Below are 21,244 nucleotides of genomic sequence, written 5' to 3' on the forward strand. Positions count from 1 at the left end.
TTCACTAAAAACTAAAATACTGTTTTCACAAAAAATAGATTAACTAAAATGTATGATGATATATAAATAAAATAAACAAGGTTCTGTGGATTTATAACTTTTGAACCAACTCTGAAATTCTTGTCTGGTCACTGAATAGATTATCTTCTCCTTCCAAACACAGAATTTGTTTTGTTAATAATTACATGAGATCTTTATTCCTCGGAACCTATGGAAAATCAACATGTTTCACCTCTTTAATTTTTCAAAATTTCTAAATCCATTCAATCATAAAATTCATCTCTCCTATATAACACCTGTGCAGATCTACCGGTCTCATATATTTTTATTACTGCAATTTCACTTATTCTTTTTGCATTACAAGCAATCATGAACTTAATGCTCCACCCCTTTTTATTCCCACTTTTCTCTAACCAGTGCTCAATTCCACACCCATTTGAGCCACCATTTGTTTACAGCTTTTATATCCCATAATGCTTTAGGCAGTTAAAATGGTTTCAGCACATATTTAGAATGGACAACCCGAAATACTAAGTGGTTCAGGGCAACTAAACCAGATGGTAGACATCTGGGTTAATGTAAACCCAGGTATTTAAACTCTGACCACATTGGAACAGTGGGGACAACATGATGAACCCTCCCAGAAATGAAAAGACTAAACAGTGACATATAACAGGGGGCTGGGACTGCAACTCCGTGTTTAACTTTACAAAGAAGTTGGAGGACGAGGAAGAAGGTGCAACGATTTTGTCTAAGATGAGTCCCCATTTGGTTTATAACCTATATACCCTCATTCATTGAAAGTTTTTTAGTTTCAGAACTATCATGGAAAGAGGAAGGAATCACATTCTATATGCAGATGACATAGACTTCGTTGGGTGAAATAGGCTGGTCATGAAACGATAATGAACAATGATATGATCCCAAAGATGTTTCTAACAGAAGTTATACATGGAAAACATATCAACAAGAAGGCCAAGACCAGGATGACGGGTAACCAATAATGCGAGGAATATATGCTACTTATTTTGGGAAAGTCAGGAATATTTTGCAGGCAGTACAGTTATAAAACTCACTGAGGGGTCATGTATCCAATCATAAAGACAAAGTGCCTATGAAGATATCCCAACCCAAAAGTTTCAAAGGTACCATTTTGATTACAATAAGTTGCCAGAACAAATGGATATCTCGAGCACCAGATTAAAAGGAGTTGGCCACAATGGACCTCCTTGTGATAGCCCATATTTAACTAAAAATTATTTGGATAATAGCCCTCATATTTTTTCTAATACCTGGTATCGATTAATGCCATTATTACTAACCTGATCCTCTTTCTGGGAATACCTTGGGATTCTATGGCTTTCATCAGTTCTTTTGTGTTTAAATTCAACCAAGAGATGGTCAAGAAATCGAACTTATACTGTGTAGTTCCAGATTTATAGGTCTCTCCAGTACACAAATACGCCGCTGACCCATCTTTTCCTAGGTCCTCACAATCTTCTTGTCCTAAGTAGTTTTCACCTTTTTTTTTTTTTTTTTTTTTTTTTTTAAATTTTCCTTATAATAAAACTAGTTCCCAGTCTATTTATAGTAGTGGACGTGTGTATATTCTTTATTTATTTTTGTTTCGCTAAATCTCCAGCAGAGCTACTGATTTCTCCTATATTAATATCTATTAAATTTCTGCTTTTTTCTACTTACCCTAGATCTTTTACATGTGGCTAAATTTAATCGTTTTAAAACCTTACGGCTTTTTATATTGTTTGGATTCACAACAGTAGTATTTTTTCCGAAGCAGTGTCTTTAGGTCCGTGTCTAACCCTTAGCCTCGAGTGCAGGAATTTTTTATTGGGGCTCTCTGCCTTAGTACTTTAGCATAATTCTAATCCACATAACAATGGGTAAGAAATTGGAAAGGAAACAATAATAAGGGGTATAGGAACGGGTATAATGTACTGGAAGGAAAGGGTAATGAAGTCAACAGATAGTAATACATTTATTCGACTTTTACTACAAGCGGAAAATACTGTGTAACTATTCTATTCTACACCCAAACCACTGTGTCACTACCACGTTTTAACAATAAATAAATTTGTTAAATATTGACCTAGATAACATATAATTGGATCTATTACACCTTGAGGTGCAATAAAGAAATAATTCGGACAACTTTACAGAAATAATGTTTTTAGTTTATATTACTTATTTCTACTACATAGCTAAAAAATAATTAAATGTGTGTACATTTATTATTTTACGAAAAAAAGATAATAAAAAATATGAAGCTCTTTGGTGTTTGTATGAATTAAGCTTTAGCGATGGGACAGAATGTTTATTACAATCTGTGACACTTGTAGTTTAGAAGTTGGCCGGATTTTTGTTTTGTTAATGAGTTTATTTATTTCTAAGTAGATATTAAATTAATTTCTGATGAATCATGACTCATTATAATCAAAAGGACCCTTATTTTAACCCTGCAGGTAATTATTTAACTCAATTTATTAAAATCTGTTCTGGATGCTTATTATCTGTATTCTTCTTAGTAAATCTCAGGTTTTGAGGTTGATGTTCATTGAAATTTATGTGAAAAAATTGTTATCACTTGACATTTCCCTTTAGTTATTTTTTATTCAGTTATGTAATTTGAGTCATATATGTACACTATTTCCTTTAAAATGTTTTAGTTAATTTTAGAGGTAATTAATAAATGTACTAGGTACATTGTAAATTTGAAATTAAAGAAGTTGTGAGATTATTTTTGATCACATTGATCAATGAGGTTATCATATCATACAACAGACTTTTTTGTCAAATTGCTTATAGTAAAAGGTTGTTTTTATTATTTATTGCTTTATTTTAAGTCTGTGTTTATTTGTCTGTTCTGTATTTCATCTTTCCTAATTAATTCTACTGAAAATAATAACATACACTCTTAAGTAAGAATAAATAACATTTAATCTAAGCATTAGTGAACATATCCCTACTTTGCTTTAATAGTGGCAAATTTGATAAAAATTATTTTATTTTTTATTTAACATATTGATCGTACCTTAGACTGTGTTACTTTTTGATGACTACTGGCTTTTGGTCAATCTATAGAGGGACCACAGTATAGAATGAAACCCCTGTGTAAGGTTATATCTTTGTAACATACCTATTTATAAATAAAACTGAACCTTTTTAGTTGTCAGTTGTGCCAATATTCAAGCAAAGCAGCAATAAATATTAATATTTGAAAATTCAAATGATTTTTACTGGAGTTTTCCTTGCTTTTAATTTATTGTAATGTGTGAGGAGGTATTGACCATTGTTTCATTATTGTGGATGAATGTTACAATATCTGTCCTATTGTTTTTATTCTGTAATTTTAGAAAACATAAGTATCATTAATTTGTCTCCCTTTCATATATATGCTATCATACCTTTAGTAGATCTATTATTTTTCATTTAGAAATCAAAAGTATCCCATGCATATTTTTTCTGTTTGATTTTTTTTATAATACTGTTTTTTATTTTATTTTGTTTTTAATCTAGCTGAGAATGACTTTTATACGTCTTATGACTCTTTAAATGGGGCATCTTTTGTGGGATATGCACGAACACCCATTACCTCTACTCCTAGCTATACTGCTAATTATGACAGCAATATGGTACCACCGATGTCCAGGGCTGGTGGATTTCTCAACACTCAGCCACCATTATCCGCTCCTGAGTTTTTAGCAGGTACTATAATATTCTTTCAGTCATTATTTAATGAAGTAATCAATTAATAGTTGCTTGTGAATATAATCAATTTTAATTTCATTCTTTTTTTGAAAGCTAGAAGTTGTTATAAAGCATTTTGATTTTTTTTTTATATAAATAAATGAACCTATGCAAGATAAGGCAATTACTGGTAAGGTCTAGTATTTAAATATTGAATTCAAATTTTTTTAAAAAATTTCTTGGGGATATAAAACAATGAAAAATGTATATTTTCACATATACTTATAATATATTTTATCTTTTTTATAATTCATGATTCTATAATTGTTTAAGTACGGCCAGTTACCATTTTTACTTCACTATTCATTGTATACTTGGTTCATCAAAAATATAAGGAACACTGATGTAAAACTTATCCAAGTGGATTTTGATGTTTTGAAACTATCTACCAATCATGGGGATCTACAGAAATCAAAATAAATATTAATTATTTAGTACCTTTTCCATAAATTAAAAAGGTATAGTCCTTTATCTTATTCAGGTCTTAGTACTTTCTTTGAGATTGACTGACAAAGTTTGTTTCATGTTCACTAATAATTACAATTTTTTTATTATTAAAAAGAGATTAACTGAAGTGTATGCTGATTTTGGAAGCACCTTTGAAATAGAAAAAGAAAAACTGAAGGCATTTATTTCCTTATCAAATACTTGCACCCAATGAGGTCTATACCTATATCTATTTCTAGTTTTAGATACTGGCATTCTCTCTCCCTCTGTTTCATACAAACTAAATCTGAACTTTGCTTATAATCATTGTACTGCGGAAATCCAATATCAAAGTTATTTGATTTATTATAACTTTTACATCTAACTTTTTCATTGCTGTACAATTAGTATTAAAGTAAAAATAAACAATTGTTAGTTAGACTTTTTTGTGGCTTATCATGTTTCCTTATATTTCTTTTATGCATTTAGGCTGAGAACTCCTAAACTTAAATTATTACTTATTTGTGTGTTTTGTTTGGAGTTTCTAGAAAAGTTAAAAAAATACATTTAATCAGATAATTCAATATTGTTTCCTTGAAAATACTTCCCATCAAACATAATATACATCCTCTATCTACATTTTAAATACTGGAAGGCTTCTTAAAAGTCCTGTTTCTAGATTCTTCAGCTGCCTCGTGACTTTGAAGAGGGTAGTGACTTTCTTGACAGGGGTGATTACAAGAGATATGTCTTGATTCTAAGATTTTGATGTGGAAATTAAATCCTGAAGCTGGTAACTAGTAAAATATGATTGTAAAAAAAATTCTAGTTGTTTTTTTGATTTTGTGGCATTTTTGACCAAGAATTTATCCCTCAAGACCAAACTGCTAATGGTAATTTGAACGTTAATTTTCTTAGATGTATTGAAACTCATGTTGCTTAGTTTTAACCAATTAGACTGGAACAAACCAATCACATTTCACTAATTGTTTGTTTTTCGTGATGGAATTCCACTTTAATTCACCTTATAGGGCACCGTGTTTAGGTAATGTAGAAATCATTGAACAGAAATAACAAGGCACTTATAAAACCTCAAGACCAAGGACTTTCACAGCCCCTTCCAAAAGTGTGAAAAGAGATGTCACAAGTATTTTGTTAAGAGGGGGAAATATTGAAGGGGGAAATATTGATTTTCCTGATTAAAGTAATTTTTTTTTTCTTTTTTACAAACTTTTTGAACAAACCAAGTATAATATTTACACTATTATTTTTTTATTATAGTTGAATTTATCTATTTTATTTATGTGTGAACTAAAAAGAAATAATTTGTGTTGTGTATCAGGTTTCAATATTTCGTCTCTTGTTATTTGAAGAACTCAAAGTGATATGACTTAGAAATTTCCTCTCGGTTGTATTTTTTTTCCCTACTGCTTTTCTGTGCATAACTGATTTTTTCGTGATTGTAGACTTGGATTTGGTTCATAATTTAAAATTAAATGATCATATCACTTATTTTATTGTTAAATCCTATTTTTTTTCCTGTATAATTTAGAATAAATTATCGAATATAGATGCCAGCCTTTGCAACTTCCCAAGCAAAACCTGGGGTTTAATGGCCATTAATTGGGTATGTGGTTTAGTACCAAACTATCACTTCGTAACACTGATAGGTCGGGTTTTATTACCGGTACACCTTTTTCTAGTATGGTTGTAAAAATCACATCAATACTACCTGATTTGAATACTGTGAAAGGGTTTATCGCCCATTCCAATTAAGGTTTACTAACAATTCTGTTCTGAAGCCTTGAATAATGGGATATATCCGATATTTTCCATTAGCTTCCAGCCAGGAAAGTGCAAGGACACTAGGATCTCCACCTCCAAATTGATGGAGCCGCTTTCCTCCCTGTCAGCAGTCATTAGGCATTGGAACTGCAATATTACTGTACCCTGGCATACTCAGCCCTTTATCCTATACTTAAATAAATATTTTTTTTAAATTGATATAACATCAGTATTCTTACCCTTAAAATACTGCTCCAAGATACCTCATGCTCCAATGCAGTATTGCAAGTTACAGCAGCCTCAGATCCATTTTAGGTCTCCAGTTCCCGGAGTGCCTCCATGGGGGAGGAGGTCCCCAGCGAGAACCACGAGACATCACTAACTTAAAGAGGTTAAATTTTCATTCCCTGGGACTGCCATAAAATAAAAGCAAACCCCCTGGCAGGATTTGAACCAACACCACTGCAACTTCAAGGTTGTTAAGATCAATCTCTCAACTCCCTTTGCCACAAACGGCCTGGTTAAAGAATAATTACCCCATATGTCAGAAATGACCTGGTAGGAGAAAAAAAAAGTTCATGCTTTGGGAGTGGGGTAGATTTTTGCACCTATCTTCCTCATTATCTCATCATGTTACCCCACCCTTTCTCTCCTCCCCTCACTATCTATCCTTTCTTTAATCCCAATCACTAATTTTTTTTCCTATATCACCCCTGATGAACTCCTCGATAAATTCATAGCAATGCTTATGGGCCCAATAATTTTTTTTTTTTTTTGTTGGCACAATTGACCATGAAGATCTTCAACTGCAAGTTTGCAGCAGTGATTAATGATGAAGGTGTACAGGGTTGGTTAACCATTTTTATGCCTGATCTGTAAATTGTCACCGGTAGACTATCGGGTATCACAAACTGAAGGGGAGGAGTGGGGATGACGAAGCCTGGTCCTCCAGAATGAGTGATCACCCATTTAGGCCTGGCCACCCATCTAAGTACTGACCATATTTGACATTACTAAACTTCCATTATCTATTGCTAGCATCATGGCTCCTATGAGCCCAATAATATTTTAGTTTAATTAATTAAAGCCTTATCTTTCATTCTTCTGGTCCTCTATCATATCTAAAAAAAATCTCTACTAAACCCCACCTACACCACAACCTTGGAAACCACCCTTGTTTATTTGCTAAAGAAAACTTTAAATCCTGCAACCCTTCAAAACTTCTGGCCAATCTCCCTATTGTCAAATCTGTCCAAAACTTTGTGTAGTTCATTCCCAACTATTCCACTTTCTCAAACCGAATAACTTTCTAAACCTGGGTTTTGCTCTGGCAACTCCATTCATTCTGCCCTTATTAAAATCTCCAAAGATCTTGCAACATCCATTGATTAGCAAAAACTCTCCATCTTTATTCTCTTTGATTTCTTACAAAGCCTTTAATCCCGTTGATCATGACATCTGTCTTACCCAACACATAGTCTTTCCCTGTCCTCTAATGGTCTTCTATGGTTCCAATCCCTCTTCACTGGCCATTCCCAGCATGTCATTATCCTTAATAATTCACCCTCTAGTTTTTTTTCCATCTATATCAACAACTATCCATTCTTCATCCTACATTCCCAGTATTCATCTATATTCTGGGGATGTAAAAATTTATATCTTCTTTGATCCCAATTATTCATACAAGACCATCATAAAACTACAGAAAGACATTAATGTAATAATTGTCTAGGCCACCCCCAACAAGCACATGCCTAATGTCGAGATGACTAAGGTGATCCTGATCCTCTCTCTCCTTAAATTTACTCTTGTACATCCCAACCATATGCTGAACAATACCTTTATCTCATTCCATACATCAAGTAAAAACCCTGGAGTAACTTTTGGCTGAACCCTTTCCTGTAAATCTCACATCACTCATATTTCTCATTGAACCTTGTCAATCCTCCAACCATATCACTTTCCCTCAAATTGACTATGGCTCTTTGGTGTACAACAAACTTTTGTGTAAACTTGATGCTAAATTTAAATGTCTTATGAACTGTTCAATATGATTTGTTTTTGGGATCATCAGAGGTATGTATATACCCCCTCCCATAATGCCTGCATTTTAAATCCTCCCTTTAATCTCGTACTACTAGGTCGCATCCATCTGACTTCTTTTTTCCTAGGTGGAAACCACCTAACTGCTATGTTGAACAAGTTCTTCCTAATCTGAGCTACCTCACTCAGAAACACTTTCCCTCCCACCATACATCCTGTGCCATCAGATCCTTCTTTTTCAACCACCTTTTCCTCCTCCAATCTAAATAAATATATTTTACTTATTATTTATACATATTAGTCCTTGAATATTTAAAGTAATTTTTTTTTTGTTCTTTTTTTAATATGATAGTATTAGGCATCCTGTAAATATTAAAGCTAGTAATGTCCACTTGTGTTTTGTTTAAAGTTTGTTTGACCACAATGCGCTGACCAACTTGAAATGCACTTCCCATTGTTTAGTATAAAGGAACTAAGTTCCAGGATAATAAAGATATTTTTCATTTCATTTCATTTAAACTATGCAACATCATATTTAAGACTAAAAAATTCCTATCATAACGGAAATTCTCCCACTTTATCATGATAAACAAGTTTAACAAAAACAGTCATTCATTTTCTTCATTGAGACCAATTTGTTCCCCATCTGCTCTAAAAGTTATTAAAAACTGCTATACAAAGGACTGACTGGCATTCTTAAAGAAAAACCAAATCATACCTGAACATCCATTTGGACTCCCCTCATATCACACTGCTATCCATCGATTAAAAATAGTTACTAACTATATTTTAACAGCTCTGGAGCAAAGGCAATGTTCAGCTGGTATATTTCTCGATCTGGCTCAGGTATCTTTGAAATTTTGGCTTCGGAGACTTCTCATTAAACCGAAATCATTTCTCTATCTTTTATTTTCTTTATGACTGGTTTTCACTGTTTGGCAAGGCTCAGAAACTTCATATATCCATCTATTTATGGCTAGAGTAGTTTAAGGTTCAATTCTGGCACCTCTTTTATATACACATGATCTCCACTTGACATTGACATCCTCACAGTAACCAATGCCGCTGATCAGTGATGAATGATTCTTCTCAATTACTCAAGAAAAGTCAGGACTGATGTTATTTTGGAAAATCAAACTGAATAATGAAAACAATTTAACACCTATCATTCATATTCCACCTCATCAAATATACTCCTGTATACACTGATAACAAATCAGTTCTGCTAACCAATTCAATAAAGTATTAAATTAAAGGAATTTTAGGATTGACATTCGATCGAAGGACGACATGGGGCTCTCATGTTAAGTAAATGTGATTTACTTTAAATAAGCACCTAAAGTTCTTATCTATGTCAAAGAAGAAATAAATATTAAGTCATTGACATCGAAACATACACCTTATTGAAACCCATTTGGACATATGGTTTAATAATCTATGGGAAAGCCAAAACAACATTTCAATCAAAAACACGAACAGATTACATGATTTCTATGGTATGTTAAGAACAGATTAGTGCTCACAGACTTATACTTACCTACTGAACTAAACCATACTACAATATCATACAAGATATTTCATGACAAGCTTTACCAGAACCGCTCTAGACTTGTATCAGATATAGCTACAATGAACATTAATTAAATAAATGAAGTTACAAAAAATATATATACAGAAAGAAATGGAGAGGGAATCATTTCTACAAATTTCTTTTTGTTTGCCTTTTTTTTTTTTTTTCCTGTGGCCTTCTCTTTTCCTCAAATAATTTGTTTGTTTAAATTCGGTTTTTACTATTTCTCACTGGAGGTTTTAGTGATTATATTTTGTTTAGAAAATGTATAAAGCCGTACTCAGTGGTGAAAAATAAATTGATATGTTCAAACCTTTAAACAACAATAACATTTATTTTGACGAGACTGTTATTTACCTACAATTAGAAAAACATTTTAAAAATGGTTTGTGCAAGCATGAAATTCTTTAATTCCTATTAATCTATGATAATTTCAGTCTATAATAAAAAAACAATATTGTAGTCTATGTATAACCCGATTTATAAATTTGTTTGTTCTTTATAGTTTAAATAAAAAAGATTGTTGTCGATCAAGTATAAGAAAAAACTTATGGAATTTTCATGGGATTATTCCAATTTTTCCAGAGAAGGCAAGAAAAGAGTTGTTAATAATTGTTATTGTAAATAAATAATAAAGCTCTGCTAGTATTACTATGTACAAGTGACTTAAGTAATTAATATTAAATTTATACTATCATTGTTAAGTAATTCTATAAAAAAATGTATTTTATATAAAACAAACTCTTGTTCTTATAATATTGAAATAAGTTTTATTTCATAATACCTTGACCCATAAATTATTATTTATTGCCAAATATTATAGAAATCATGAAACATCAATTAGGGAGGGAGGGGGAACCAGCTGTTTTTTGTTTTCTTATCCCAGGCGTAGGCTCAGCTGACGGGGGGCCTATCAGCTGTCAAGTGCTAACCCTCTTCGATATCTACTGTGAATTCACAAATTTCCAGTCTTTGATAGAGTCTTGTATTTTCTGATAGATAAAGAGACCCACTACAGCTTTTGCTCTTCTTTTCCCAATAGCTCCAAAGTAAAGGAAAACATTGTCTTTAATCTTGTACATTCCTTTTCTCCTCCTTTTGTAGGGTTGCCTATGTCTTGGCATCCCTTTCTAGGGCATATATCTACAGAAGGTGACCCTAGTGTGTGTACAGTTGTCCTCAACTCAATTTGCAGTTTGTATGAATGTGCGTGTGTGGGTGCGAGGGTACTGTTGCTCACCATTTAGTGTTACCCAGAAAGCACCATGTGGAGGTAATTAATTTACTTCCCTTGATTTAGAATAACTGTATATAATTGCTTATATTTATATGGTTACAAATCTAACCATGTTTCATTTTAGTTTCTTTAAATATATATGTATTTGTTTTTTAGATGGAATTTCACCAGTCCCAAATAATTACCTTGCTAACCCTTTTGCAAATGTAGCTGTCCAATATGGCTCAAAGTTAATGGGAACTGGAAAAGAAATGATGGATAAAGAAATTAACCGGTACATCCAAGTTCCAGTTTTAAAGCAATACTTCGCAGTTGATACTACCTATGTTAGAAATAAACTTCGCTTAGTATTTTTTCCTTTCTTGAATAAAGTAAGTTTAATTATTTTTCTTTGAGCTAATTGTAATAATTATATTTTAATTATTGGTATTATCGTTATTGGAAAGGGGAATTATTTTTCTCATTTGTTCTGAAATAATCTACTGCAAGCAACTTATATAAACAAAGCTTAGGATTGATGATTCTACCTTGTTACTTAGTTTCTCAGGACAAAGATACCACCTAAAGTTTTACATAATCTACCTTGGGTAAGGTTGTATAGGTCCTAGATAGTCTTTTAAACCTGAACAGCCATAATCAATCCGTGGATCTTAGCCAGTTTTCAAAAAAGAGAGCTCATTATAAAAATGGCCCTTCTATCCATAAACATGACAGTGTCATGTACTGAAATTTCTGAATTCTGTTTAATATAATAAGTAAGGGCTGATAAAATTAATGGCAGTCCTTTTCTCTTACAACAAACCATGTCTTAAAGCTATGCAAGCTGTTCCTGGAGTTCATTTCTCAGAATATAAAACCCTTCTTTCATTGATATATATATACTGTATTTATCAAGTTTTGAAAAGAGTATCTGAAATACTTATTTAGTAAAATCAAATGTTCTAAAATCCAATCTCTTAAGTTCTTTTTGTGGTTTAATAGGTAGCTTGGTTTAATCTCTCTTTGTGCTTCCACAGTTTATATTTATGTTTCAACAGTTTATCAATTGCTTTATTTAGCTTTTTTTATCATCATTTTAAAGATTAATATGATCATGATAGTCGACATAATAATAAAAATATTTATTTAATTTTATTATTTCTTCCCTTAGGATTGGTCTTTAAAATACTGTGAAAATATGAGAGTTGGACCAAGAAATGATTTAAATTGCCCTGACCTTTATTTACCTTTCATGGCTTTTTTGACGTACGTACAATTTTTTCCGAATACATAATCATTTATATTTTTTCAGATAAATTATACTTTTCATTAAATTTTGTTAGTTTATATAGGTACACCTGCATGCTGCTGTTCCAGTCCTGCATGAAATAGATAATGAAGTAGGCTTGTTAAACCTATTGAGAACTGATACAATTTTTTTTTTGTTTTAGTTCATATTCTCATCTTGGTTTATAAAATATATTGCTATTTATTATATCTTTTCTGAATACTTATAACTTTAGTATTGTAATGGAAACAAATTAAGATTTTTTACAAAAAATGTATGGTTTGTAAATTAAATCTTAAAAATAACAAAAACACAGTTATTGAGGCCATGTTATTTGAGTTATCTGTTATAAATACTATTGCTCATATTATATATATATTTTCAATCTACAGTTTACAAGGTGCATTATCAAAGTTTCAAGACTTTTTTTTTCCTGAGTAGGGAAAGGCATGCATTCTTTCCCTGACAGGGTGAAGTAGTAGGGCGTATTAGTTAACCGATTGCACCAGTAGCTAGTTGCCTCCAAGATGCTGGTGTAGGCAGATAGCTAATGGTGTGAGGACAAATTAGTGACCTCTGTCAAAGAGCTTAAAATGCAGCCTGATTTGGGACAGTTTGAGTTGATGAACTTCTATGCGAAAATGATAAATGTACTAAGAGACCTTGAACAACCCAAGCTGATGAAAAGTGTCATTGGTAAGTTTTACACTACAGTGTTCCGCCATTTAAAGGACTGAAGGATTGAGTCCATCCAATGATCAAAGACGAGTTCTTGAGTTCTTCACCATGTCATTTCTCCCCCCCCCCCAGGTGTGATAGGTGGTGTGGTAACTGTCAGATTTAATTAATCCGATTTTTACCATTCTTTTTTGGATTTATATAAAGCCGGGGTCGGGGGTCTCATGCCCCTCATTTCAGATGCCCCCCCTTTCCGCAGACACCGGAAGGCTCCGAAGACGCTGCGACTGCAATGCCGCCCCAGCCTATGCACTATGTAAGCTAGGACCTGGCCCACCCCTACCATCACACCAGGGTCCAGGACACGCTGGCCAGCCTCTGGGGGAAAAAGACGTCTCTTCAGACACCACGACAAGGATACATGGTTTTCACCATTTTGCCCACAGCACACCTAGACGAGGGAAGCGGCTAGGAGACGTCACCAGATAAGCCAATATAACTTATGAGATCCCATGTTCCTTTATTATATTATTATAGATAAAGATCTCTAAAACCTAACTCACTAGCCAGTCTGCCCCTTCAGGGATTAATACCTTATAAATTAAGGAAAATACATGTGCATGTTGTTATGAGCAGAAAGTATCTCACAATTTTCAGCCCTCCTGTTCCACACTATTAATTTATCAGAATCGTAAAATTACACTCAGGACACCTGCAGTATAGCACGAGCAGGTCCCGATGTAAACTGTAACAGTGGGAAATTAATTTTTATTCTCTTATACATTTCAGGTGGTTCTTTTTACTTTTTTTTTTTTGGTGTGGGAACAGTGTTTTCATCATGACAATGCGTCGCCCTCTCACACACCAAAGTTTTGACCAATCTCAATATGGCATCACTGCTCAGCCACCTTTTAGCCCTGACCTAACTCCCAGTGTCTTTTTTTTTTTTCTCTCTGAATCGAGAGAGACCTGAAAGGAAAGGAATTCAACATGGTTCCAGCAGTCCCCTTGAAAGCCTTCTGTCCGAAGAGTTCCAGGGAGCCTATGAACAATGGAAATAACTCTAGCAGCTGTGTGTTGATGCCTAAGGGTCATATATTGAAGTATTTTAGTTTTCTACACAAAAATGTTAAATAAATTTTTGGTTCCAAGACCAGGCTTGAAAACTTGTAAATCTGCCTTGTATTCTTACATAGATATTTTATGATGTGAAAATGACCGCACTCCTGACCTCCTTCTCTTTATATCAATCTATGGTCTACTTAACACCTCATTATTGATATTTTATTATTACTAATATTGTCTGTACTATTTTTACTTTTATTTTATTATTAATTTTTTAACATTATTAAAGTAGTTTTACTTATCTTTAATGACTCTGTAGATGTATTTTATGTTTTATACTGATTATGTATACGATGCCCAGTTTAGTTGAGTGGCTAAAACACAGGAGAATTTCCATGCCAAATCCTTGCTTATCAATATGGTTGGTGTTTATGGTACATTGGTTTAGGCACATGTTGACTACTTATAAAAAGGTTGCATTTTTTAATTGATTTCTATGATAGAAATAGCAAGATAAAATTGGTATTCTACTTTGCATTTTTCTTTAGCTTTTTAAGGAGAAATTTGTTTTATGGGTATACACAAAAACAATAAAATTATTTCGGCCATGATTCTTTAGTAATGAAAATGACTTACAACACTTAATTTTCAAGATAATATCTGTAACCATCAAATAGGTTTTAATGGACCTTAAGCTCATTGGATATGTTAAAATTTTATCAAATAAATGAATAATGCATTTAAATGGAAAATTATAAAAAGTATTCATTATACTTTTAGTTTCTTCAACAGCGTCTTGAGTTTTGAAGGAAAAACTGTACCTTTAATATAAGTATATCAACTATATATCAATATAATATATATTGAGAGATATGTACCAATTACTTAAACCAATTTATATTAATAAGAGACCCATTACTGATTAAAATAGTAAAAAAAAAAGTATGATTGTTTACTATTTTGCTCTCAAAACATTAATTTTGTTTTGATAACCTATTCTCAATTATATTTCGCTATATACCAGGGATGTAGAAGATCTGCCACAAGCTTACAGTCTTGTAAAATTAGCACACACTTTTATTTTTTAAAATACTCCTTCTTTGTAACACAACACAAGTTTCAACAAGATTGTCATTATGTTATTGTTATTATTATTATTGATATATATATATTTTTTTATCAATAAACTGGATGTTTGATAGGCTGAATCCCGGAAATTTGATGCATCTCTTACTTTCAGTAAATTTAAATGTTGTATTATTAGATCTCAAGTATTCTAGCATCTGTATAGTAAGGATTCATTTCACATTTGAACAACCAGTCATTTATTTAGGAATATAACTGTATTGTGTTATAGGAAGTTTTCTCATCTGATTTTTATATCTTTTATTCCTTTTTCAAAATAATTCTATTGATTAAAATTTCTGCTTAATTTAAACTCAAAATTTAAGTGGTGACAAATATTTTTTCTTCTTTTTGTTTATTTTTTGGACCTATTTCCATATCTTAATTGTTACAAACAAGTGCTCCTATTTTTGCTATCGTGTTAATGTTTTTCAATTCATTTCATATGGGATTACAAAATAAGGATTTAATCTTATTCCTGGTGTTGTGGTTGAGGGTTTTCCAATTCATCTGATTTGAGATTAAACAATAAGACTTTACTGCTATTCCTGGAATAGTGTCCATTGAGTTAATTTCTGTTTTTATTAATTTGTTTCAGCTATGTGCTTATTGCTGGAGTGTTGTTGGGCATCAATGATCTTTTTGAACCTGAAAAATTGGGAATCATTGCAAGTCAAGCATTGGCATGGACCATTGTGGAAGTTCTTATCCAAATTGCCCTTATTTATTTCTTTAACATTCAAATAAATGCAACTACATATGATATTATAGCATATTCAGGATATAAATTTATCGGGTTAGTATGGATTAAACTAGTTTGATTTTCTTTTTCATTGTAATGTTTTATTAAATTGATAACTTGTCTAGATTACTTCATATAATTTGCATATTATGATAATTTTTAATATGATTTTCATTTATTTATTATAATTTTTTTTTGTTGTACCAACTGGTTGTTAATGTTTCATTATCATGTTTAAGAGGACATATTTAGAGACAGATGAATGATATTTTTAGGGGGAAATATTAGAAAAAGATAGTAGGACACTTGAGAAAAAAAGAATAGCTGACATTAAAATCCTGGGATAAAGCTTTAAAAAATTATAATTATTTTTAATAAAAGGAAGATGATCAGAGTAAAAAAAAATAAACTATTTAATAAGAGCCAATATTTCGTCCCACTTTGCTGGGGTTCATCAGGGCTTAGGTGTAGGAAATAAGCCAAAATGTCTGGAACATATTAACCGTGTGTAATAATTAATAGGAAAGGATAAGGTATAAAAGGAAGATGGTCTGGGTGCTATATATAATTGAAATAAAAATATACCCTGTTAGATTGACTGGCTGTATATAAATTAAATAAATAGTTACAGGATGTATTGCAATATAAGAAATTTTGAATCTTATTTTTGATAGAAATACATGTTTTGAGGTTCTCTAAGTCCAAATAACTAAGTCTCACAAAATGGCCTAGCTCCAAAACAAGAAGTCATCCAAAACTGAAACTATGTATTTAAGTAAGGTAATATCTGAGAAGTTGAAATAACTTTTTTAATTTTAACTGGAAACAAATTTCAAGAATTAAGAGTAGTTATTAATATAAATGTACAATTAATCAGGGTGTTAAGTGACCTGGAAAAGTTAAAGAATTCTGGATTCTGGAAAAATAAAAAAAAAATATGTAAAAACTATCTTGGTGGGAAATTTCACTGATAAAACTCACAAGTGTTATGAATTAGTACTAATATTAATGTTAAGGGTTTAACTCTGTCCATTAGCAGCCACTTGAAAAACTCCCTTCAAAATGTTTTTTATGAAACACTAATTCTATTTGTTTAGTTTACTGTGATTTAACTTAAAATTACCTAACTTAAGCAGTTTATTAGTTATTGCTTCCTGTTCAACAAAGAATGTGATGCTAAAAAAAAAAAAATATATAAATTTTCTCATTAGCTATAACAAAAACCCTATATAATCTCCATAATGCTATAGTGTAAGTGCAATATTAAATTACAAAATTTAGATCTACTGACCTAGCAAGTGGGTTAAAATATTTTTGCAGACAGAAAGAAGTAGGTATTCATTTTTCACACCTCAAAAAACCCTGTATTGTAAATTTTCAAAGCAATTATCTCAAATTTTTGCATTACTGGGTCTAGTCCATTGATTTTTATTTTTTTTTAACATCACAAAAATTGGAATAATATCATTATGGCTCCACCAATATAAAAAAAAACTCAACCGTGGTTTTGGTCCTTATAGTCTACAGGACATGACATACGCCAGATCTAGGTAAAGAAATTAGAACCTGAATTATAAAATTAAACATTTTAGTAGATTTTCTTTTATTTAAAACTACTTTTTTTGTTTCTCCATTTTAAAAGTTTCAAATTTAAAAGGTATTAATATGGTTTGGAAGAGCAGAAGTTCAGCTTTCAATCAAATGTATTAACATTGAATTTGGATTACATTCTGAACAGTTATGAATAATTACATCAACGCCAGATAACTATTACTGTTTAGTCACATTAGACTAAGTCGCGTTAAGTCCATTTATGAATACTTCTAAAATTACTATAAATATGTAAATAAAGTGTTTTTTCTTAATATCGGTGTCTTATAAATGTATTAATATTTCATTAATTCTTTTAATAAAGTATTAACTTGAATTTTTGAAATAAAATAACTCAGGTTTAGCAACATTCTATGAGTTTATTTCTTAATTCCACAATTTTTAAACTGCTCTTATGTGTTATTTTTGATTTCCTGATACTTCCAAAATTCAAAGTGACTTAACAAACATCTTGAGATACACAAACTTACTTATTACCGTTCTTCTTAGTTGTTGGATCTTTTGTTTTCGTTTAGGCTGATTATTACTTAAATTATAAATATTATCAGTATCAACCACCACATTAGCTTATATGCTGAAGTATTTGTGGTTTCATGTAATCTCAGGCATCAAGGCCATCCTTGTCTATTGCCATACTGTTAATATTATAATTAATTTCATTATCAGACATCATCCTCATGATGTCTCAAATATGCAAATGATTTTGTTACTTTAAAAATAATGGTGCTAAAACATTATAAATGATAATCATTTTCTTAATTAGTTCTGAGTTAGAGTAAAGCTTTGCTTCTGAGCCTTTTCGATGCTCTCTGTTTTCAATTTCTTTAGGTTAAAAGTATATAACTTAATATTGTTCAAATATAATTAATCTTACTTTAGTGTTGATGATTTAAAAAAATGAAAGTTGCCTTTTAATTTTTTTTTTTCTTTTTCAGAATAAATATGATAATACTTTCAGGAGTGTCTTCATACAACTTAATGTATTGGCTCGGTCTTCTGTACAGTTGTTTAACAATGGGTTATTTCACAGTAAGATATTATTTTTTCTACCTCTTTGTGTTTAAATTTTTGGCATAGAAAGTACAAGGGCAGGTCAAAAAGTAAGGTTCCTAAAGTACTGTAGCCACAGCAGGTTTAAGCTAACACTTTTAGTAACACTGCCATGTGCAGTAATTACTCCACTCTTGATCCCACATTAATCAGTTTTGTTGAACCATCTGTGAATGAGGTTCCAATTGCTGCTACCACATATTGTAAAATTTGTGGAGTAATTCAGTTGTTAGGCATGAAAGAGTTCCTTCTCTTGACATTGATGGAAGTATGCATGTTCAGCAGGTTTACAAATTGAAGTTTTCAAGTAATCATATGGCCATTCAAGATGCAGAATAGAACAGAATACCGTTGGTTTCAGACAAGTCAAGCAATATGGTTGAGAAAATATTTGAGGAAAGAATGGAGGATGACACCCTGTGAACTCATTGTTCGAGTTTTTCCTGCCACAATTCGACTTAGTTCAGTCTAACTAGGGCAAACAGGGTTAAGGTTTGTTATAGCTGTAATTTTTGTAACCTTATCTTATCTTAAAGACTGTGGCAAAATGCAGATGGTTTTCAAAATATTGGTAAAAACAAAAAAAAGTGATAACATTTTTTTGCTATAAAATAAGCTTGGTTTCTGGGAAAAAAATATCTTTAAAAGTAAATCTCAGATTTGTATTCAGTGATCCAGAAAAAAAGGTAGGGGCCATAAATTATTTTTTCAGCAATATATTCCCCCATTTTTGCTATATTGCCTATACTATGTATGGTAGCAGATGTTTTAGAATATGAAAGCTGGAGTATTAAAATCGTTGATCAAAATTGTGATTACAATTAAAAATAAAACAATGTTTTGGGTTTTAAATGATTTATTCAGTTTTGGAAATAAATGTTGCTGTTCGGAACATTATTTTATGATCTGCCCTTATAATTAATTAAGTTTATTTATAATAATAACTTTATTATTTACTTATTATTGATTTTTATAGAGATTTATAATATTGTTTTATTTATACTAATTACTTAATTTATTGATAAATTAATTATTTGTTAGAGAGTGGGGGGTAGCTTCAAATTCTTTTGATCTTATCTCTCAGTTTGGGTTTTATTTTCTCTGACCTTTTGGTCTTCAGACCATTTTCAAGGAGACACCTAAAATATCCATATTATTTATTTACAATTTATTTAATACATAACACTATATTTCTACTAATATGCCTTTCAGTTCATTTATCCAAGTTATTAAAATTTATGATTCCTATTTCAGGCTAAATTGCCAAAGTCAAGACAAGCAATAGAGACTACAATAAATATAATATAATTTTATTTATCAATTAATATCTCACAGTTTCTTTTAATAATTTTCCAAAAATAGTTGTCTACTTACAATATTTATGTTCTCATTGCATCAATATTAAATAATTAACAATTTTCCTATTTACACAATATACACTGTTATCATTAAACCTACCTTCACTAGGTTAGGACTCTCTTATCTACAAATTTCAATTCTTAATATATTTTATCATTCTTTTGTATCAATTTAATTAATTTGAGATACTGTTCTGAAGTTCCAAAATAGGATATTATGCAGCTCTCTTCACAGGGAGATTATACCAGTCAATGTCCAAAAAGATACAAAATTAATACATCCAAAAATTTAATAAAACAGGAATGAAAATTAACTTCCCCAAACACCAAAAACATCATAAAATAAAGTAGTAGATCCCTGTTAGCAAATCGATACTCTCATAATCTAGTTTGCCTATTACTAAAACGAACACTGACACAACCTAAACTCCAAGAAACCAGCAGTAAAAGCTACTAAAAAATTCCTTTAATACCAACACACTCATAGAGGGTATTAAAAACTCTAAACACTAAAAAATCAAAAACAATGCTATTACATTCAAATACATGGCCACTTTATCCAAATTTTACACCAATATGAAAGACAAAACCAAAATAGAGCTGCAATTTAATATAGTGTTTCGCAATTTCCGAAGAGAACTGCAAAAAATCCTATTTTGGAATTTTGGAACAGTATTTCAAAAGATGGTTGTATCAACACAAATATAGTTGTAGCTCTATAAAAAAAAAGAAAAAAAAAAAGAACTTAACCAAACTGTTCTCACCACACAGGCAAACACAACCTAAATTCAAATTTGATAAACCCAAAATCATATATTCAGAAAAAAACAACTTCAAGCAAAATATAAAAGAAACGATCACTACAGAAAAATACAAGAATCAGTAGATCAATAACTCATATAAATATAACTATTAATGTTATTCCAACCTCATAAACACATAAGACATAATTAACAATACTAAATATAAACAGACTGGACTGACTACCTGCTAGAATGAATGGTTCGGTTCCTTTTGGAAAAACCAAAACAAACCCATATTTACCTTTCTTCATTTCACCCCTATTCAGTTCTGGCTCAAATCTTGAGTTCTATCAGAGTAATGTAGAACATACTGTAATAGACAATAAGCAAGAAATTTTATCATTCTAAAATTATACTCAGTACAATATAGGTTTTTAATGATTAGTTGGAGAAATTCTTTGTTCTTAAAAACTGTTTTTTTATTGTAAGACATGACTATGCTAACAATTAAGCTGCAAAACATCACTTCAATGTAGTTGTCTTATTGAATGATTCTCAAGATCCACAAAAATATTGAGAGAAAAACTTGATTGCAAAAGAGGTGTGCTGCCCAACTGTATTGGGTTGCTAAATACACAGCATACTTATACCTAGTCAAACAATTTTTTAAAAATTCTTATGTATATATAGGCATATTACAGTAAATTTATAATATATACATGATTTTTCCCATTATTGAATTATATCTATTAATTAGATATATAAATATATCTAATTAT

The 21,244-nt window shown here is 31.1% G+C and overlaps 1 protein-coding gene across 1 annotated transcript in view; it reads left to right on the forward strand.

Moving 5' to 3' along the window:
* The first annotated feature begins 2,312 nt into the window (after positions 1–2,312).
* The window catches only part of Yif1 (Yip1d-interacting factor 1), a 19,752-nt gene continuing 820 nt past the window's right edge, over positions 2,313–21,244 (forward strand). Inside the window, exons 1-6 of the mRNA XM_014420100.3 lie at positions 2,313–2,480; positions 3,535–3,723; positions 10,983–11,197; positions 11,977–12,071; positions 15,560–15,757; positions 18,250–18,343. Of these exons, the coding sequence (XP_014275586.1) occupies positions 2,438–2,480; positions 3,535–3,723; positions 10,983–11,197; positions 11,977–12,071; positions 15,560–15,757; positions 18,250–18,343 (834 nt within the window). The 5' untranslated portion in view covers positions 2,313–2,437. The remainder of the gene's footprint in view (positions 2,481–3,534; positions 3,724–10,982; positions 11,198–11,976; positions 12,072–15,559; positions 15,758–18,249; positions 18,344–21,244) is intronic.

Source organism: Halyomorpha halys, unplaced genomic scaffold (genome assembly GCF_000696795.3).
Source record: "Halyomorpha halys isolate HHAL.00 unplaced genomic scaffold, Hhal_1.1 Scaffold260.1, whole genome shotgun sequence".
Lineage (NCBI taxonomy): Eukaryota > Metazoa > Arthropoda > Insecta > Hemiptera > Pentatomidae > Halyomorpha > Halyomorpha halys.